The sequence below is a fragment of the Moschus berezovskii genome, chromosome 22 (assembly GCF_049115385.1).
Source record: "Moschus berezovskii isolate FMDL1 chromosome 22, NW_MosBer_1.0, whole genome shotgun sequence".
Classification (NCBI taxonomy): domain Eukaryota; kingdom Metazoa; phylum Chordata; class Mammalia; order Artiodactyla; family Moschidae; genus Moschus; species Moschus berezovskii.
In genome coordinates this window covers 42,790,085-42,813,242 of record NC_142481.1, presented here as the reverse complement: position 1 = coordinate 42,813,242, position 23,158 = coordinate 42,790,085, and the positions used below count along the sequence as shown (strand labels likewise).

The 23,158-nt window shown below is 38.9% G+C and overlaps 1 protein-coding gene across 1 annotated transcript in view; it reads right to left on the bottom strand.

The window, feature by feature from the left end:
* TOX3 (TOX high mobility group box family member 3) overlaps positions 1 to 23,158 on the bottom strand; it is a 59,933-nt gene that overhangs the window by 3,970 nt on the left and 32,805 nt on the right. Inside the window, exons 4-6 of the mRNA XM_088829977.1 lie at positions 8,500 to 8,769; positions 4,182 to 4,409; positions 2,513 to 2,593 (exon numbers count right to left, since the gene is read on the bottom strand). Of these exons, the coding sequence (XP_088686103.1) occupies positions 2,513 to 2,593; positions 4,182 to 4,409; positions 8,500 to 8,769 (579 nt within the window). The remainder of the gene's footprint in view (positions 1 to 2,512; positions 2,594 to 4,181; positions 4,410 to 8,499; positions 8,770 to 23,158) is intronic.

Genomic DNA, 23,158 nt, shown 5'->3' with positions numbered 1-23,158 from the left:
ATTCTTTACCGCTGAGCCAGCAGAGAAGCCCTCTGAATGTAGAGGCTTAAGTTAAAAGCACATGTGATGCACCCTTGTTTATTATTTCTAATGCTGAGGCTGAAATCTTGCTCCCTATAATCCCACTCCTTGAATGAGTTCCATCCAGGACACAGAGATCAAACTTAAGCTTTCCTTCCATGATGGCTGTTATACTTGAGGACCAAAATCAAATGCCCCCAAATCCTTGCTTCCATGATGCTTTTAATTATTTAAATATGATTTGATTTTCAGTCCTTACCATCATGGAGACAACCCACTAGAGGGCCTTCAATTAGTCACCATTTCTCTTTATATCATGGGGACCAAAAAAAGACAGAACCAATTCTTCAGATGTGGTCTAGTCATCGAACTATACAGTTAGATGCTGCTTCCTGTGAGATCACTGTATTAGCAGCTATTTCACACTTTAGGGTCAGGTTGAAGTTATCCTAAACTTATACCTCAAGGGCCATTTTAGTTGCCTGCTATGTCTCTGACTATAAATCTGGGGTGGTCTCAACTGCCCTGGGGCTTCCCAGGAGGCTCACTGGTAAAGAATCTGCCTGCCAAGCAGGAGACACGGGTTTGGTCCCCTGGGTTGGGAAGATCCCCTGGTGAAGGAAATGGTGACCCACTCCAGTATTCTTGCCTGGAAAATTCCATGGACAGAGGAGCCTGATGGACTACAGTCCATGGGGTTGCTAGAGCATGACACGACTTAGCAACTAAACAACAACAGTACTTACCTATTGAAAAAAACAAAAACAAAACAAACCTACCCCTAAAGAATTTTAGATTTATTCTTTTTAAATCCCATCCTATTGAATAGTTTTTCCAATATCCATGGACTCAATCTATCCATTGGGAAACATTTCTGAATCAGTTTTTAGTATCCAAAAGTAAAACTTTTAGGTTATCCCTTCTAAGTCAGTCATAGACCTGATCAGCCCAATCACAGATGCTATTTCCAGAGTGCACTTTGAGTTACTGGCTCTTGGCTTAAATCCATGTATGGTCAATTATTCACACTCTAATGCACAAAGATCACCTATACCTGCTTCTGGCTAAGTGAATGAATAAATGATCCACTTGAGTACATGCACATTGTTATTCTATTCACATCACTCCATCTAATTAGCCATCAAGTACACCTCAGTTCTTAACATCTATAGCCACACATTCAGTGGTTTTCTACCAATGTGCAAGTCTGCATCCAGAATCGGTACATCTCTCAATGTGCATCTTCCAGAGTCCCAGAAAAAGGCTTTGCTATGGACCTGATGTCTAGAAAATCCCATGGATGGAGGAACCTGGTAGGTTGTAGCCCATGGGGTCACTAAGTCAGACACGACTGAGCGACTTCACTTTCACTTTCACACATTGGAGAAGGAAATGGCAACCCACTCCAGTGTTCTTGCCTGGAGAATTCCAGGGACGGGAGAGCCTGGTGGGCTGCCGTCTGTGGGGTCGCACAGAGTCGGACACAACTGAAGTGACTTAGCAGCAGCAGCAGCAGCATGGACCTGATGAATATTTTCTCTTTCTAATGAAATGGGCAGTGTCCTAAGAACTGTCAGAGACAACCTCTCTTAATCTGGTTCTGAGCAGCTGCCAATGGTAGATCTTAATATAAAGAAGAAACAACTCAGGTGAAAAAGAGAAAAAAGGGCTAAATTCTTTTTAAATGGCTTTGCCAGCAACACTGACCATGCCCTGAGGCCCTACGTAGGACTTTGAGGCCATGACAAAGACAATGAAATGGAATCTGCTTGCCAGAGGAAATACATCAAAAGCAAAAACATTAGTTCACATTATCCTCCCCAAAGCCTTTCTAAATTCTAGGAAGGCTAAAGACAAAGTTAATTAAATGTTAAAATAGAAGGTAACAGCTCATGCTCCTTTTGGATCAAGGTAATAATAATCCAGAGTGACATTTGCTTTAGAATACCAGTGCATTTTATAATACATCAGGGTCCATTGTATACTCTATGTATAATACATGTATACATATCTCTTTTTTTTTAAGTACTTGGAGCATAATTTTATTTTAAATAATCATGAGGTTTATTTATTTATATGATGTGGAACAGTTTGGTCAAAAATGCAACATCCTCTATTACAATAATGCAACCACTGGAAAATTTATGATCTGATGTCCAAAAATGTCTGAGAAACATACTTCTCAATTTAAATAGAGGATATTAACACAGATCTCAGCCCCTGACAGGAAGAAAGGGGGCTGTTTACGATTTGTCTAAATAGCTTCAGCCAACATACTCAGAGATCAGTGAATCTTTTGGAAACAATTTGGATTCATTAGCTTGAATGAACTCTTATTTTTCATGCCATCATTTGAGTTATCTCTAATGAGAACAAATAGGTTTATGAGTTATTCAAGGTGCTATCTTTTTGAGGAGTCGCATTTATGTTTGCAATGCTCCAGGGCTGTTTTCAACTTTGTAAGGCAGAGATTGGCCGCTCGCTCTTTTACCTTAGAAACGAGGCTGGCCCTGTACGCAGCCAGGGCTTTCAGGTATTCTTTCTTGGCAGCTTCCGTTTTCCTTTTATATACCTATTAAAAGACCACAATTAGCACCACCTTTAGCATACACATTCTCAGCCATAAAATAACTGCTGAGCAAATTAGGTTGCAACAGAACTCACATAAAAAGTTGGTCTCCCTGGCTTTGATTTTTAAATGTGAAAACACACACACAGGTATTAAAACAAAACCAAACCCTGCCACCCTCACTGGGGCACAGTTGATGTTCACTATTACGAACAGAAAAAGATTTCGGTTAGCAGCACAGAATTCGTGAGAATAACAGCTGAGGGCCTCCTGTTCATGCAGTAAATAAGGTAATGAGAATGAAATGTGTGGCAAACAGTTTAAATTGTAGAAAATTAACAATTTCTCCATCATGTCTTCTTTCCCTCACACCCATTTCTAAACTGAAACAAATCAGAGGATGAAAACCCAGCAACAGGGAGAGTGAATGAAGACAGAAGAGAAAAGATGGAGACCTTTCTTTTCGAGGGGAAAAAAAAAAATCAGAAATAGTGAAAGGTAAAAGATTTCCATTAGTGACACCAGTAATTTACATAAATAAATCCCAGTATACAAAACCTGATTTGGGCTTCCTTTTCCTAAACAATGGTCTGATGGCTAGCTGTTACACCAAAATGCAACTATCTTTTTTCCTCCAGAATTTAAAAGTTAGATGCAGCAGTTTGCCAGCCCCTTAGGATTACATTTCTAGGGTAGAAGATGGGGCTGCTGCCTAGAGCATGGAGCTCAGTGCAAACAAACAGGCAGATTCTCCAGTAGCATCAGCCCAAGGTAACCAGCTGGTAGGAATCAGTTTATGATTAAAGGAAGGAAGGAAGAGAGAAAGAAAATCAAGGGTTTTCCATTCTATTCCTGAAACAATTATTCTGGTTCACTACTAACAGCGGTCTATTTTTGTGAGAATATGTGAAATTAATGCCTATGAATGGTCATTGGGATTTCACAGAGAAGACAGAGGAGAACTGAGCCCCAAGGAAGCCATTCTTCTCTGCATTTGTGTGGAGGACTTGCATGGGGAAAGACAGGATGCTAGACCCTAAGGAAGTGTCTCCCACCAGCATGGCTACTCTCTCAAGGCCTCTCATATGGCCACACTTTCAAATGAACATGGAATAAAATTTCAAATGCCCACTGACAATAATGAAACACACAGAAGTGGCTTCAAAGTTTGGAAACCCACCAGGAGAGCACAAGGGTTCAGAAAGATGATCAAAAAAAGGCAAGCCGGATGGACCTAATCCCTCTGTAGTGCCCTTTGTGACAAAGGCGGGGGGAGTTGGGGAAATTCTGCATTATTTAAAATGAAAAGATTATCATCAAAAGTTTATGCTTGCAGGATACTGCCTGGATCTCCTCCAACTCTCTTCTGAATGGGTTCTGAACACACACCCCCTAAGGAAACTGAGAAATCTAGAAAACTGGAAAGTATTTTGGAGTTATATGTTTGTGTTTTTTTAATTTCATAGCTTAGAAAAATGCTTTCATGAGAAGCAATCATATTAAGGTGAATCATATTCACCCAGAAAAGATGTCAGGAATATTCTTGGAACATTGATTTATATGGCTGTGATGGGTCTTTGCCTGAACTTACCTGCTTTTGTTCTTCCCCGAGGCTGTCCCACATAGATGCTACGATTTTTGAGACCTCTCCAAAGGTCGCATTGGGGTTCTGACCTTTAATTGCAGCCTGTGTGTCTCTGAAAAACAGGGCATATGCTGACACTGGCTTCTGTGGCTCATTGGGATCTTTCTTTTTCTTTTTCTTTGGAGTCTTGGGCTTCTTGCCAGAATCTGGAGCAGCTCTTTTCTCTCCAATGGCCTGCAAAGCAAGATGAAAATTCACTGCCTAGAATGTACTTGCAGAGAATGCAGAAAGACTTACTCAGGTCCCCGGTTGTTCTTTTAAGGTTTTGTTAAACATCATCAACAGATGAATCACCACCAAAAGAGGGGGAGGGGTAAATTTGCTTAGTGTTAACTGGATGGCAGAGATTAGCATTTAGAACATTGATTAATGAGACCCAGAAGTATCTTCAATACATTTGCAACATATGCTTTAAATAGTAATTATGAGTAATGAAAAACAGGATGCTTTGTACCAAACACATATGTATGTATGCATGTGTGTGTGTTACATATGTACTCATAAACAAAATATTTTACATTTTCAGAGGTTTTAGAAGTAAACCTAAATAATATTCAGGAGGTTGATCATACTCAGATATTTTAAATGAGGTCCCTTGGCCAAAGACACATACCATCGTATGTATGATTGGTCTGAATTGATTTTTTGAAGCTTGGTTTCTTTTTTTTTTTTTACCAGAATTTTACTTTGCTAATGGTCTCCAGAAACTCAAATGGAAATCAGTTCTAATCCCTAATTTTGCACAAAAAGGGAAAGGCCACTTTTATTTTCTAAAATAATAAAAACTTGCTAAAGAATAGGATAATAAGGAATGTAAAAGTGTCCAAATTCTATCTAGAGCTAGAAAGGAAATTGATACTCTTCATAAAATTGAAAACCTGTAGAAAAGCAGCATCAGGAGATACTTAAAATCACCAAGGCTAATAAGAAGACTAATAAGAAGATGCTTATTATTATCTATAGTAAGTAACGCTGCCACAAGAATACTGGCCTAGTGATATTCACACATATTCCCAATGAACTCTGAAATCAAAACCATAGGAATGATATAGATACAGTTTACCAAATTTATATATCACTGAGCTCTAATACTCACCTGCTACCATCATCTAATTTCAACAATCATATAACAGACTCATCAGAGAAGCAGGGGAAATGATTCATCAACCTTGATTTATCCCCCCCTCCTTCCCTAGATTATAATATGATGACTATATTGGAGGTAATTTTGCAGTTAACTTTATCAAGAATCCTGAAGTGTTTGACAAAATATGTTTTAAAAGCCAGCTCTGGGCAAGATCAACAGAGATAGATTCAAGTTACTAACAGATTGTTTTTTAATGGTCTTGAGCCTTGAATCTTAACTCAAATTTTCCAAGAGTATCATTACTTTCTGAAAGAGGGTCATTTGAACTTAATTCAATGACTAGAATTCATAGGGAGGAAACTGATAAGTAACTTTTCTTTGAGAGCTCTAAACCCTAGGAAGACAGTAACCTCCTTCTTGGTGGGTCTGTTTGCACTATTTGAGTAATAACCACACCCATACTTTACACAAGTAGCTTACAGATGTCCGTAGGTATTAAGCTAGACTTCGCCTCTCCTCCAAAATGCCATCTTTCATAACTCACACAATGAATTAAATAAAATTCCATAGACCCCATAGTCTTTTTTCTAAATCTTCAGAATAAGTGAAACTTGTATTCTAGTTAATGAATCTGAACTTGCAAATGAGTAAGATGTCTTCTAGTTAGAGCTTCAACTTGAGCCAAATTTTCCTTCAATGAAAAATTTTACTTTAGCCCAAGGAAAAAATATATACACAGATTTTTCTAATTGAGTCAAATTCTATTCTTTTCTTAGAAGAGAATTTGGCACTGTTTGCACCAACAATACCCTGACCAATGACAAGATGAAAGCTATTTCCAGTGTAGCTTTTTCCAAATAAGAGTTCAGTTCCATTCTTTGCAAAACAACATTCAAATGTTGACAACCTTTGTCATCTTTCTTGGACAACCACGACTTGCCATAGTCATCATTACCTTTTAAGAATAAATCCAAAATGAAGAATCTCACAGTTTAAATAAAAGCTCAGAATTAATTCTCCTAAAGAAACTTTGCACAGTCGACTCAAAGGGCTGTGAAAACGTGGAGAAATAGCTTTATCCCAAAGACATAATCAACAATAACGTTAATCTTCCTTTATTCAGCTAAGTTACTTAAAAGATAAACTGGATTCCTTGTCTTTACTCAAAACCTAGACTCTGTCTAAAAATGGAACAAGCTAAGAGTCACATAAGATTTTCTTTATAGAGATGACAATTTCAGATTGATACAGAGGTAAGTATTAAGATCAGTGGGAATGCAAACGAAATGAAAGGAATCCGTTTGAATTGTGTAATAGCCAGCTCTAACCCAGCTATATCTTATACACATCCCTTGAGTTTATTATTTCCCACTTCACCCTGCTGAAGTCCTTGTGAGTGTGAGTAGAGACTGCTAAGCAAATTTCCCCGCTCTGTGTCCAGTGGGGAGTTAACACATCTGGACAGACCAAACCCTCCCTAAAATCAGTTTCTCCTCTTTTCAGCTAAACTCCCTCCTTTTTTCATCATCTGCAATCTTCTCTAAGCACCTTTTCTTCCATTTCTATTTAAACATAAATGATGCTAAAGGTAAAAATAAATGATGCTTATTATTCTGGCCTTGACTTGTTCCTTATCCACTCTGAGAAATTCTGGTTACTTCTATGTGCTCCTATCTATGTGCCTATGGTTCAAAAATCTATACTTCCATCTCTAACAGACTGAATTCTAGACTCTCTCCAATGGACTGAGTTCTAGACTCAAATGGAAGCATCTCAAATTCAACCCCTACCATGCCAAACTCTCAGCTTCCCCACAGGGGGAAAAAAAATTACACTCCTCACTTCCTGGGTTAATCCTCTCCATTTACTGATTGATATCCATGCTGGTTCTCAAACTAAAACCCAAAATACCTTTTACTCCTTCAAATTCCAGGCAATCATCAAACCTTAATGGATGATTCGCTCTCTCTTGAATGTCTCACTAATCTGGCACCTCCTGTATGCCTTCCTTTGCTAAAATTAAAGGAAACAAATCATAACAAAAGGATGTTTTAATTGGTTTCCTTCTCTCCGGCCCCTCTCTTTGTAACTCGTTCTATATATAGCCTAAGCTATCTTTCTAAAGCAAAAAATCTGTTTACGCCATTCCTCGATGCAAAGAACTAATCAGCTCTCAACTACCAGCAGGGAAAGGCTACCACATTCCAGCAATTTCTTTCAAGTCCCATTTCTTTGCTCCTCCATGTCACACCATTCATGATACCCATAAATGGACATATAATTCCTTTGCTCTCTCTACCACAATGTGGGCCTCTCTCTTCTGCCTCACAAACTTTTATGTATCCTCTTGGACCTAATTCGAACATCACCTTCTCAATAAAGTCTTCCTCAAATCACTCTCCAAAGCAGAATGGATAACAATCCCAGTACACCAGAGACATCAGTTATAACTGCCACTAATCACATCTGCAGCTAGTTTGAAACACTCTCATTTGTTCCCAGTGGGAAGTCCCAGGGGCAGCAACTCTCTTGTAAGTCTTTGTATCACCAGTTCCAAGTAAAATGCCAAGCACAGAGTAGGTGTACCACATGTAATTAATAAATGAGGAATGAGGAATTGTGTACCTAGAATAAGTAACTTTAATGAAACAATGTTTTTTCTGGGCATTCAAAAAAGTCAAACTGGCAACTAAGTTTTTGTTCCAAATTGTGTATATTTGAATCACTATCATTTCCCCCACAAAAGCAAAGGTGTAAAACCACTGGAACATACTATGTGGTAAACATCACTGAAGTGCAAGACTGTCCAATGGGGCAGCAGTTCAGCCCACTAACCAGATGAAACTTGCCCACCTGGACATTAACTTAGAACCAGAGCAGTTCCAAATTTCTGAAAAGTCTAGCACAAGCCTTCCCCTTTGCCGATTTAAGTAAAACAGCCTATTAAGTGATTTGCTCAATGCCTTACAACTAGTAAGAGAAGTCGGATCTCCCAAGCTTCAGTTGAATATAGTTTCCACAGAAATAAACAGATATAAAAGAGCTAAGAAAAAATTAAACCGTCATAAATTTAAGTGCTACTCCACATCCATGAAGAAAAGGAACGTAATATTGTGAATGAAGTTTAAACACAAGAACATGGGGGTGATCCCTATATACTAAAGGCAGTTAACTTACTCTGTTTGATTCATCAGCGTCCTCCTCGTTGATGGAGCTGGAAGGGGAGGGAGTTGCCGATTTGCTCGCAGGAGGTGAAGGAGACGTGTGGGGCACACTGGCACCTCCCAAATTCAACCCCAACTGGGCGCTGAGCTGAGACTGGTTGATGGTGGTGAGCTGGGCAGGAGGCATGATCCCAGAGCGAGCAGCATCCGTCATGTGGACGATGGACCTCATGATCACAGAGGGATCCTGGCGGTATTGTGAAACTTGTGTGTGGCTCTGATCCTAAAGGGGCAACAGAAATGGGAAACTCTTAGTTTTCCCAAACATCAGTGAGCTTGCCGGGGTTGGAGATGGGGTCAAGAGGTACCAACTTTCAGTTACAAAATAAATACATCATTGCATTGCATTGTTGTTCAGTTGTTAAGTCATATCCAACTCTTTGCAACCCTACAGACTATAGCCTGTGGGACTCCTCTGTCCATGAGATTTCCCAGGCAAGAATACTAGAGTGTGTTACCATTTCCTGTTCCAGGGGATCTTTTTGACCCAGGGATCAAACTTTGCATCTTCTACATGTGTCTCCTGCATTGTAGGCAGATTCTTTACTGCTGAGCCACCAGGGAAGCCCTAAATACATCATAGGGATGGAATACACAGCCTGGTTGGCTGTAGGTAATAATACTCTATGACATATTGAAAGTTGATAAGAGAGTAGATCATAAAGTCTTCATCACAAGAAAAAGAAAAACCGTTTTTTTTTTTTTTTTTGGTAGCTGTATAATGACAAATGTTAACTACAATTACTGTGGTGATAATTCTGGAATATATACAAATATCCAATCATTATGTTGTACACCTGCAACAAATTTATTATTATATGTCCATTAATACCTCAATTAAAAAGATCAATGAACATAACTTCAGCAGCTCCTTAGATAGGTTTGACTTGTTCCAATTTTGTTAGATCTGATTTATTGCAGGATAATGGTCTCTATTAATTTATTAACTAGAAGGACTCATGCTAGAAAGTTGAAAGGCCAAAAGCACGAAGCCCAAATTATCCAGCCTCAACTATTACACTGTAGAACTGTCTTGTGTGAGTGTGCATGCATGCTGTCATGTCTGACTCTTGGCAATGTCATGGACTAGCCCACCAGGCTCCTCTGTCCATGGGATTTTTCAGGCAAGAATACTGGAGTGGGTTGCCATTTCCTCCTCCAAGGGATCTTCCTGCCCAGGGATCGCCTGCATTGGCAGGCAGATTTCTTTACCACTGGGCCACTAGGGAAGCCTAGAACTATCACTGGATGACTTAACTAAGTGAAAATAAAGGACTATTAGCAAAGGGAAGAGAAATATCCACCTCCTGCTCCCTACTGAGGAAGCAGGTGACAAGGAAAGGGGTGATGCCGAGGTCTAAGCCTTTCAGGCTCACCAACTCATTGGCCATCCTTCTTCCACACAGTCCTGGTTCAGTGATCCTTTCTCCAGCTCAGGAAAATGGGGAGAAGCTGTTCTTTATTTTATCCTCCCAGGCATGCACACGCCATGTAGAAAGGATGGGCTAGAGAAACACGGAGCAAGCATCTGTTTGCTTCAGGGCACCCTCTCTGTAAAACCCTCTGTGGTTAACCAGAGGATCATTCCAATTCTGAATTACATTATCAATCGCATCTGGAAGCCATTCCATGTCTTTAGGATTGGATATCACTTTTTTCATCTTAAACCTGTTTTGTTTTCTTTTGCTTAACCAATCCTGATTTAATGTATTAATGAACTGTTAAAAATATGTAAGGAGGAAGTAGACACCATCAGAATTAGCTCCTCTGAAAATTACTGCCGACACTTCAAAAGTAGCCTTCTCTGTTTTGAGGAGGCATAGAAAACGATTTAGATTTGCTTCTTCTTCTCATTCCAAAGAATAAAAAAATGAAGACATGCTTTTAAAATGACTTTGCTTAAACTTGTCATTTAGAATGAGCCTGCAATTTTCTTGAAACCAAATTCTCTTGACTCACAGTGACCCAGAATCTAATTTTATACATAACCCTATGAATTCTTCTTTTCAATATTTCTGATAAAGCTTATTTTGCTCTTTAAAGAAACAAATGAATTGTAAACATTATAATGCCACTAATTCAGAAGCCAAGAGCTATCAATAGGAAACTAGTTGAATAAATTATGATCGATCATGCTACAAAGTATTATGAAGCTTTTTAAAATAATGAATTAGATTTATGTGTATTGACCTAGAGAAGAGTTTCTTCATTTTGGCTCTAATGACATTTTGGACCAGATAATTCTTTTCTGTGGGGGCTGTCCTTTGCATTGTAGGATGTTAACAGTAACCCTGGTCTCTCCCTGTGTGTGTGTTAGACACTCAGTCATATCCAAATCTTTGTGACCACCTGAACTGTAGCCCACCAGGCTCCTCTGTCCATGGACTTCTCCAGGCAAGAATACTGGAGTGGGCTGCCATTCCCTTCTCCAGGGGATCTTCTCAACCCAGGAATCGAACTTGGAGATGCCAATAGCAACCTCCTTTCCTTCACCAGTCATGACAATCAAAAATGTCTCCAGACATTGCCCTATGGAGGGTAAACTTGCTTCCAGTTCTAGAGAGCCACTAATCTAGAGTGACATGCACGATATAGCAAGTGAAAAACCAGGTTGCAAAACAGTTATAGAGTATAGCCCCCTCTTTGTTTTTTTTTTTTTAAAGTTTAGGGACTTCCGTGGTGATCCAGTGGGTAAGAATCCACCTTCCAAAGCAGGGGATGCAGGTTTGATCCTTAGTCGGGGAACTAAGATTCCACATAGTTGCATCACAGTTAGAAAGAAGCCCATCTGCAGCAAAGAAAGACCCCACATACTATGACTAAGCCTGGATGCAACCAAACAAACACATATTTTTAACAAGTGTAAACAGTAGTTATATTATACTGGATTGGATTGGAGGGGTAAGGAGGGGAGCACCTTAACTTCTCACGATTCACAAAAACAGGAAACAAAACAAACAGAAACTAAAACAGTATAGTTAGCAAAATCTAAAACCAAGAGACAAAAACACTTAAAAGAGTCTGTGGCTAATTGCCAGGGTTTAATAGAAAATATACATATTTTCCATTAATAATTTTTGAGTTATCAAATTCCTATGGAATCCTGGAAAAAGGTGCTCCACATTTCAGAGCAACCCCAGCTCTTTTTGTCTCACTAACAATACACTCCGAAAATACTACATTCTCCTTGTAGAAGTCCTTCTACAGTCTGGGATCACAAAAGTGGATTTCATGTTATCAGTGTGTCTTAATTTCTTTCTATTGGCACTCTTCACACATTTAGCTATTTCTCTTCAAAAATCTGAGCAGACTGTCCACTCTTCCATGTTCTTTTAAAATTCTACCATTGCTTACTGATGTTTTCCAGCCCGCCACAACTGGGAATTATGCTATCTTTTTCTTAACTTTAGTCTCCAAATACATCTTTCAGAGGCTTTTCAAAGGTCCTTTCAGACTTCTTTAAATCTAACTATTTTAAAATATCTGCAGGCAACTCCAGAGTATTTTAATTCCAATGGTAAAATAATTAGTTAACTGGCATGGCCATGAAATATCAGGATATAATTTACACAGCCTTCTCATTAACCAAGAAGTCACTTTGCTTTCCTTACTTCCATGCCCATGAACATCAGCACGTATAGATACTTGACAGGTGCATCGCAGATGTACAGTATTTCAGAGGAATCTCATGGTCACACAGAAGGCCATGGGGTTCGATTTTTTGGCTTTGTCCACTCTTCCTGAATTCCACCTGCAATTTATGCATTTATGATGGACCTGGTTGCCTAAGAGTTCCTGTTGATAAACAGCCAAAGTTCATGCACAAGGAACATTGACTGTGTGTTTCTTCGGATCTGGGACTTGTACTAAGCTTAGTATGCACTTTCCAATTCAATCCTCTAAATAACTTCCTGAATTAGATACTATTGTACCTTTTCTTGGATAAGAAGGATCCCCTAAGCCACAGAGGTAGCTGGGGTGATTGACTGATGGAGAAACCATTCTCTAAGTCCCATGGACAGAGAAGCCTGGCGTGCTACAGTCCACAGGGTGCAAAAGAGTCAGACTTCACTTAGCAACTGAACAACAACACAACAAAGGAGCCACGGTGCCGCCACCGGTGGAGGCTTGTACTGACAGAGTGAGAGATGAACGGGCTCTGAACTCTGCACCATCACCACCTCCTTTAACAAAAGCAACTCCATTTTTATTGTTTTATATACATGGAGACTCATTTCACTAAAAAAAAGAAAAAACAGGGGGGTGGTTTCTGAATTGGGGACAGTGTGAAAACCACTCCCGAAGCATACTGGTGGTGGTGGGGCCGAGACCTTGCCAAACCTTAGAGCCATCCACATGGTTTTCAAATCCAAAAAATGCTGGCCCACCTTTCTTATCTCCCACAGGACCATACACCAAAGACCTCTAAAATACGGTCAGGTAACGTGTGAACCCCATAATCTATGTAACAAAATGTGCTAGCATCTACTATGGTCCATTGTTATCTGCTAATAACTTCCTATGTGTGAGGATTATAGTATAAGAAGATTAATGGTGAAAGTATCTCTTTAGAGATTTGAGTTCCTTTAGGGTCACCAATTATTAACAACCTCCTTGGGGAACCTGGTGATCCTTAACAGCTCCAATCATTTTCTATTTCAAAAAGTAACCTTAAAAAAAACCTCCTGTGATCTTAGCATTTCCACTTAAGAAGAAAAAGATGTCAGCTCAGTTGAAAAGTATTTATTGAGCACGTACTATGTGCCAGGCCAGCGACACCAATATACCCATGCTCATATCTTTCAAAACTAGAAAATTACCATGTGATTCCTTTAAACATGACTCTATTTAGACAGAATTTAGAAAGATGATGCTGTGAAAGTGCTGCACTCAATATGCCAGCAAATTTGGAAAACTCAGCAGTGGCCACAGGACTGGAAAAGGTCAGTCTGCATTCCAATCCCAAAGAAAGGCAATGCCAAAGAATGCTCAAACTACTGCACAATTGCACTCATCTCACACGCTAGTAAAGTCATGCTCAAAATTCTCCAAGCCAGGCTTCAGCAATATGTGAACCATGAATTCCCAGATGTTCAAGTACGTTTTAGAAAAGGCAGAGGCACCAGAGATCAAATTGCCAAGATCCGCTGGATCATGGAGAAAGCAAGAGAGTTCCAGAAAAACATCTATTTCTGCTTCATTGACCATGCCAAAGCCTTTGACTGTGCGGATCACAATAAACTGTGGAAAATTCTTAAAGAGATGGGAATACCAGACCACCTGACCTGCCTCTTGAGAAACCTGTATGCAGGTCAGAAAGCAACAGTTAGAACTGGACATGGAACAACAGACTGGTTCCAAATAGGAAAAGGTGTACGTCAAGGCTGTATATTGTCACCCTGCTTATTTAACTTCTATGCAGAGTACATCATGAGGAACGCTGGGCTGGAAGAAGCACAAGCTGGAATCAAGATTGCCAGGAGAAATATCAATAACCTCAGATATGCAGATGACACCACCCTTATGGCAGAAAGTGAAGAGGAACTCAAAAGCCTCTTGATGAAAGTGAAAGAGGAGAGTGAAGAGGTTGGCTTGAAGCTCAACATTCAGAAAACTAAGATCATGGCATCTGGTCCTATCACTTCATGGGAAATAGATGGGGAAACAGTGTCAGACTTTATTTTGGGGGGCTCCCAAATCACTGCAGATGGTGATTGCAGCCATGAAATTAAAAGACGCTTACTCCTTGGAAGGAAAGTTATGACCAACCTAGATAGCATATTAAAAAGCAGAGACATTATTTGCCAACAAGGGTCCGTCTAGTCAAGGCTATGGTTTTTCCCGTGGTCATGTATGGATGTGAGAGTTCGACTGTGAGGAAAGCTGATCACCGAAGAATTGATGCTTTTGAACTGTGGTGCTGGAGAAGACTCTTGAGAATCCCTTGGACTGCAAGGAGATCCAACCAGTCCATTCTAAAGGAGATCAATCCTGGGTGTTCATTGGAAGGACTGATGCTAAAGCTGAAACTCCAATACTTTGGTCACCTCATGTGACGAGTTGACTCACTGGAAAAGACTCTGATGCTGGGAGGGATTGGGGGTGGGAGGAGAAGGGGATGACAGAGAATGAGATGGCTGGATGGTATCACCGACTCGATGGACATGAGTTTGAGTGAACTCCGGGAGTTGGTGATGGACAGGGAGGCCTGGCATGCTATGATTCATGGGGTCACGAAGAGTTGGACACAACTGAGCGACTGAACTGAACTGAACTGAATGAATTTATGAATATTATAAAAAAGTGTGGTCAAGAATAATTCATATATATTCCTCCAAAATAGCTCACCACTTTTCCTAGTAGTAATGACATGAGAGGGCTTCCCTGATGGTTCAGTCAGTAAAGAATTTGCCTGCAATACAGGAGATGTGGGTTTGATTCCTGGGTTGGGAAGATCCCCTGGAGAAGGAAATGGGCAACTCACTCCAGTATTTTTGCCTGGGAAATCCCATGGAGAGAGGAGTCTGGTGGGCTACAGTCCATGGGGTCACAAAAGAGTCAGACATGAACTAGCGACTAACCCACCACCACCACCACCAATGACATGAGATGGAAATGTATAACCATGGATATAGCCCTAAGAAATTTAATGTGTTTTTGTAAATCATTAATCTGACTTATTAAAATTAAGCATTGAAAGATTTACCAATGAACACTGAAAGGCAAAGCAACTACTGGGTTATAAGAGACACTATTATCACATCCAACATGAAGGACTGAAGGCTGGTAGCTTTTTTGACTCTTCATACAATTATGTTTTATATGGAGAGTTCACTTGTATCGTTTCCTATATTGTTTATCATTGGAAAGCAACTCCTTCTTTCTTTTTATCTCACTCTGTCTTCTAACTGATAATATTAGATAAGAGTTTGTCAGCCTCAGCAGTACTGACATTTTGGACTGGATAATTCTTTGTTGGGCAGATGCATCAAATCCTTTGCTTGCAATGCTTCTTGAGCATTGTGAATGCTTAATAGCATCTCTGGTCTCTATCCACTGGGTGCCAGTAACCTCCCCTCCCCACCAAGCTGTGACACACAAATGTCTCCAGACACAGCAAAGTTCCCTGATGGACAAAATCTGCAATACCCCATTTGAAAATGATTTTATTAGAGAAATATAACAGAAATCATCTTCTGTGGGGGAAGAGAAGGGGGTGTCCAAAATTAGGTTCTGTCTGTGAAAACAGAACATATGTACATAAAAAAGATTCAAACTGTGATAAATATTGTGGAAAATTCAAGAGGCTATGCAAAAAAAAATTATTCAGGAGAGGGTAGCTACATTTGATTTGGTCAGTAGGAAAGGCCACTTCAAGGTGGCTTTTGAGCTGATACCTAAAGAGTAAGAAGTCCACCAGGAAATGAGGAGAAAGTATGTTCCAGCCAGAGGGAAGAGCATGTGCAAAGTCTGAGATGGGAGAAGGCTTGTCATGCTTGAGAAATGAGGAGGCCAGGAGAGGTGGGAGCTGGGTAGGCAAGGTGAACAGCAAAATGCAATGGGTTTGGGAAAGATGGGGATGAGCCAGATCAGGTGAGGTGGGAAAATTGGGGGATGCTCCCCTGCAGAGGAGACCCACTGGGCTGAGTTGTAAAGGATGAGTGGAAGTTAACAGAGCTAGAAAAGAGGGAAGAGCATTGTATGCAGAGAAGAAGAACATGTACAAAGTCCCGTGGCATAAGGAAGCACATGTGTGTATGCTCGCTAAGTTGCATCCGACTCTTTGCGACCCTATGGACTACAGCCCACCAGGCTCCTCTGTCCAAAGGATTCTCCAGGTGAGAATGCTGGAGTGGGTTTCCATACCCTCCTCCAGGGGATCATCCTGACTCAGGGATCAAACCCACGTCTCTTAAATCTCCTGCTTTGGCAGGCAGGTTCTTTACCACTAGCGCCACTTAGGAAGCCCTAAGGAATCATATGATGGATAAGTAAAGAGGAGGTCCGTGTCACTGCCCAGGAAAAGCAAGGCTTGCTGTGAAGCTGGAGAACAAGTAATGGCCGTAAGTAATGGGTCTATAATCCATTCTGGATTTTATTCACAATGGAAAAAGAAGCCATTGAAAGTTTAAAAGCTTGGTACCTATTTAACAATGTCATTCATCCCAATAAATATTAACTGATTGTACTTCATGGGCAACCCATCAATTGTGGACAACTTGGATTTAATAATAAACAGTATAAAGAACCTAACACCTCAACTTATTTTTTTAATTGGTATGAACTTTTTTATTTCTTGTAGAATGAAGCAATTTTTAATTTACTTTCTAATAAAAAGTGAAGTGAAAGACTCCCACTTGTGTCCAACTTTTTGCTAGGTCAGAATACTGAAATGGGCAGACTTTCCCTTCTCCAGGGGAAATTCCCAATCCAGGGATCAAACCCAGGTCTCCCGCATTGCAGGCAGATTCTTTACCAGATGAGCCACAAGGGAAGCCCAAGAATATTGGAGTGGGTAGCCTATCCCTTCTCCAGTGAATCTTCCCAGCCCAGGAATTGAACCAGGGTCTCCTGCATTGCAGGTGGATTCTTTACCAACTGAGCTATCAGGGAAGCCATAAATTTTAATTTTCTAATAAAAATTAAACTGTAAATCAATAAAATATATATGATAGCTCCTAAAAGCCCAGGCTCTTTTATGTTTTTTGATTCTCATTAGTTATCTATTTTGTATATAGTAGTGTATATGTCAATCCCAATCCATCCCACACACTCTCCCCCTCTCCCCGCCACGCCCCAGTATCCATACATTTGTTCTGTGTCTGTGTCTCTATTTCTGCTTTGCAAATAAGCTCATCTATACCATTTTTCTCGGAGAAGGCAATGGCAAGCCACTCCAGTACTCTTGCCTAGAAAATCCCATGGATGGAGCAGCCTGGTAGGCTGTAGTCCATGGGGTTGCTACGAGTCGGACACGACTGAAGTGACTTAGCAGCAGCAGCAGCATACCATTTTTCTAGATTCCACACATATGTGTGAAATATATTTGTTTTTCTCTTTCTTCACTCTGTTTGACAGTTTCTAGGTCCATCCACGTCTCTACAAATGGCACAATTTTGTTCCTTTTCATGGCTGAGTAGTATTTCATCGTATACATGTATCACATCTTCTCCATCCATGTCCTGGCTATTGTAAGTAATGCTGCAATGAACATGGGGTGCATGTATCTTTTTGAATTTTGGTTTTCTCCGGGTATATGCCCAGGAGTGGGACTGCTGAGTCATATGGTAGTATGATTTGAACAGTACTCAAGGATTTATTTTGGCAACCAGAGAAGATTATTCAGAAGTCACAGACTTCTAACAGGAAGCACACTGCCTTCTACTTGCCTATAAATACAATTCAACAAAGTCTTTGAGAAATGATGCCTTGATGGTTTGCCTATGTCTTCATGGGCAAAGTGCTTAGCTGAGACTTGCTTCTCTCTCCACCTGATGAAACAGATTCTTTGTTGTTTGTTTTTTAAAAAGGAAACCAAGGAATGGATGTTTTGGATAGCAGTTCCTTGTTTTCTTCAATTGCCTGAAATCCAGTCTATTAATGAACATTAATCATTGGAGCGAATGGCTAAAAATCTGAATAATTTTACATTAAAAAGGAAACTTTAGCTCGCTAGCATAAATTAGAAACTGGGATCACCATGATCATTGCAATGCCAGGTAAATACCAAGTAAAGCAAATAACAACACAGCCCATCTAAATATGGGGATCTACCTAAGATTTGGGGCTAGAGTTCTGCTTTCTCTTTTTGAAAAAGGATGAAAGAGAGATGTGAAAGACTAATTAGCCTCAAACTGAGACTGCCTCCTTGATTTAATCAAGACTGAAAGAGGATGAAAAGTTGAAGTGTCCCTACTGTGTAAATCACAATCGCATATTACCATGTCCTACTTCCTATAAGATATATGGGGTTTGAGGGGATGGGGAGGGGAATGGAAACAGTTTGCTCTTACTACCTTAGACAAGAAAACTCTACTTCCTTTATATAGGCAAATTTTTCTCCATTCCTACTTTCAGGCCCACAAGGACCAGTCCTTCCACGAGGTCCTCTCAGAGTAAATTTCTCTTTCCTTCCCATGCCTGACATTTATCTTTGTGATATACACTTGGTGATACATAATCATACATCCTCCTGTATGGCTTTCTTGTTTCTTTTACAAAGTAAAACATATTCAAATAGATTTCATAATTTTAAGTATCACACATTATTCTATCGATTGTTACTCAGTACAATGGTGCTTACTTCCATCTTTGAAAGTAAGCCAAAGGATTTTATCAAAAGGAATTTAAAAAATCTAAGATGTAAATATATTTAATGCATCTTCCATCTGCATTTACAAATATTCTCTGTAACCATTCAACCTTAGGTTTTCATAATAAAGGAGAACATCTAATTAAGAAGCAAATAGCCCAAACAAATTAGAGAGTGTGACTAAATAAATTTTCACAATGTGTTATTTTAATCAATATTTCTTAAGAAATGGAGTAATTAAACAATTATCAGTAATAAAAATTGCTTTGTATTTATAAATATCAGAGAACTACAAATAGGAAATCCAATAATTTTAAGCGCAATTATTTAGTTATATTCTATAGCAATGTTAAAATTTTATTTGCAGATAAGCAATTAATCAATACTTAGGCATAACTAATGTATTCCTAACCCAAATAGAACTTCAAACAAATAAAGTTGTGCCAGATGCATACCAATGATAATTATAGACCTACATACCATAAACTTTATATTCATCAAAATATCTACATTGAAATAGATAATTTTTACTTAATAACTACTCTCAGGGCTATAATCAAACATACCTACACATGAAAGTTTTATGAAAAACAGTCTTTCCCAAAGTTAATTAATAGTTTCTCAACAAAATAAAAATTTCAAGAGTTTATGATAAAACAATGGTATTTTCTCATACACCCTCTAACTTGTTTGTTTTACCAAGCAGTCAGCTCTGTATTGATTTTATTTGATTCTAAATTAAAATTTTAAAGATTAACTCTTATTTTTACAGCTGTAGATGTTTTAAATCCCCTCCCCCTCCATTTTTATTTAGTATTCAAAGTACACTCTTTATAACCAATAAATATTCTCTCATGATCCTTTCATTCATTCATATATTCAACAAAATATTTATTGAGAGCTTCGTGTGTTTCAGCCCAGACACTTCTAGGTCTCAGGATCAACTAGTAGCAAACAAGATAGCAAGGAGAGGAGGATAGGCCTTAAACAAGCAAAGAAGACTGTCTCCTAAGGGCAACAAGGGCTGTGAATAAAAGAGAGAACAGCACAGGAGTAACTCTCATCCCTCTAAAAATTGTTTGAGAGTTTTCCTGGTGGTCCAGGGAGGCTCCCAGGTGGTGCAGTGGTAAAGAATCCACCTGCCAAGGCAGGAGATGCAGAAGTCGTGAGTTCGATCCCTGGATCAGGAAGATCCCCTGGAGGAGGAAATAGCAACCCACTCCAGCATTCTTGCATGGGAAATCTCATGGACAGAGGAGCCTGGTGTGCTCCAGTCCATAGGGTCACAGTTGGACACAACTGAGTATGGACACACAGTGGTGGTTCAGTGGTTAAGAATCCACGTTGCAATGCAAGCAAGTCCAGTTCAATCCTGGGTGCAGGAAGATCCCACATGCCACAGGGCAACTAAGCCCATGCGCTGAAACTACTGAAGTCCACGCACCCTAGAGCCCAGGCTCTGCAAAAAGTGAAGCCACTGCAACGCAAAGCCTGCATAATGCAACTAGAGAGTAGACCCTGCTCACTGCAAAACTAGAGAAAGCCCATGAGCAGCAACAGTGACTCAGTGCGATCAAAAATAAAATAAATACATAAATAAAAATTTGTAAAATGGTCTGTCTACTGTCCCTAACCCACAGGGAAGTACTGCCAATGCTATAAAAGATTATAACTGTAGATTATATGTTCAAAATGAGACAAAAATCATAGGCTAACTTTAATAACATGTTTCCTTGAATGTGATAAACTAGCCAAGTCATCACAGGTTGCCCTTCACAACAGCTAATGGAGTTTAGTAGAAATTTGGAACATTCCCCTCCTTCAATACATGATCCTTTTAAAAACAAAAACATGATCCTAAAGTTAACTCAGCCTTAAAGAGAACACTCCGATGTTCTCTACCAAGAAAGGCAGCTTGTAAAATGTCTGTGGCCTTGGTATTTTGAGCAGACAATTGTCAAGGTGTAGTAATAGCTAAACTAAAGTCGACTCCAGACAACATATGTGCCTCTATGAAGCAGGCATCAGACTCTGCTTGGTATTACATGGAAGAGACACTGCTAACCAAAAACTCAATTTATAAGTAATCAGTCTCTAATGATTAAGAATATATAGCACTTAGTAGGTGCTCAGTAAATGTGTGCTAGAGTTAATATGGTTTCAATTTTATAATTTGGACTTTGAAGGGATGCGTCTCACTGCATTCAAAGTGAGTCATTTTACTTATGTAAGACATGCCTTTTCTACTGTTAACTTACAATAAGAAAATGTTTCGACCATACTTGACCAAAAATAAACATTATTGAAGTAATCGTTCAATTTGTATGAGAAATTGTTGGTCCCCTCCAATGGCTAAATGGTAATCATCCAGCAGAATTTAGCTTTGCCGCTTCTATTGACAATAGCAATGAACATGTCCATAACAATAATAAGGGCTTGTTTTAATAGAACGTTCCACGCATTAAACACATTAATGACCCATGAAATAACTGTTTTATCTGTAACACATTAAGCAACATTGCTAAAACAATGTATTAATTGAAAGTCGGCTATTTCTCTTAAGATTTTGGAAAGTACAAAAATGACATGAAAATTATTTTGTGAAAATAAAAATAATCCAGAATTAGATCCATACTAAATGACTATATGAAAAATAAAAATTTCTAAAACAAGCCTGGTAATTTTAGATTTTGATACACTTGGATTTTTCTGATCAAAAATGATGTCTGTCTGGATTATGTCTTAAGAGCTTTATGAATATTTTAAAAGCTGCTACTTTTTCTTCTCTGTGTGCATAGCTTCTATAGGACTTTTTTTTTCTGTCTTATTCTCTTTCTTTAACAGGTACAGAGACTGCCATACTCAAATTTACCTCCCTTACTTCCATCATTTTCAATTTTCTAATACTATGTTTGATATTACCAAAGCACCAGGAGTATTTTCTATAAATATATGCAATTACAATTAAGTCCAAAGCAAATATCAAACAGAAGATGTTGGTCCTTCAAACATGAAATATAATGCACAAAGAAAAAGTATGTGAATTATCAGTGTGTTTTATAAACTCTCTTTTGGGGGGGCATCTAAAATATCAGACTAGAGACAATTATTTTACTGTCTGTTTCTTGGATATCAAAGAGAATTTTGAAATTCATCAAAGCTAACCTTCTGTTATGTACAACAGGCTAAGCTGAAAAGAATGTTAACAAGTTCAATTTTCATTCAATCAGCACTACTGCTCTCTGAAATGTTTCATTGCAGGAAAGAAATAAAAATAATCTATATGGTAATTATGAGGATGAATCCCCCAGTAACTTTCAGCTACATGAAAGGTCAGTTCTATTCAAGATATTTTATCAGTCCCCTGCACATACTCCTGTCCTGTCATTTTAAATCTGAACAGCATTTTATTTTCCCATTTACAGCTACCTGCAGAATTAAGTACTTAAGCCAAATAAGAAAAAAAAAAAAAAAGAAATGTTGAATGCTGGCAAAGGCTATAATAGCATAGAGATAAATCGTTCAGCTGCTCTCTCTCAAGCCTCTAGGGCTGCAGATTTTTCTTCTCCTGGTGCACTGTGGGTATTCAAAACTTGTTCAACATGATTTCATTTCATTTCAGGCACTGCCTGAGAAAACTAAATTACAGAATCAATCATACAGAAGGTCAGAGTGAGACTTCATTACAAGTATTGCATGCTTGCATGAATATCTTTCATTTATGACTGACCCAATATGTCACAATAGCTGTCTAGTAAAAATAATCCACTTTCTGAAATTGATGTACTACTGATGTCAATGCTACTCAGCAGGCTGGGCAGATTATAGAGAGGTGTTAAAAAAAAAAAAGAAACCCTTTGGAGCGCATGTTGTAGATTTTTAGGATTGCCATCTTTTGTAGATTAAAATAATTTCCAGATGATCATCTGAACTGACAATAATGCTTAGAGGTAAAAGGAATTTTTAACCAAACTATGACTGTTGATTTTGACTTGCCAACCACATCCTGTTTGAAAATACACATATCCACAACAAGCAAATCAAGGTTGTTCTTTGAAGTCACAAATGCATCAGATTTCAATTTTTTCAACAATCCGCTTTTGAATACCAGGGCATTATTTGCATATTTTGAAATGAGAATGCTAATCATTAGACTCTTTTTAATCCCCCTTTTTCTTTTTTGTTCCTGCTTTCTGTTTTTTTCAATATAATGGCAGAAACTTAAAGATGATAAACATGTTGCCAACAAAATGAAGTTAATCAGTAATGTGACAAACTGTCACTCTCTAAAGGAAAACCA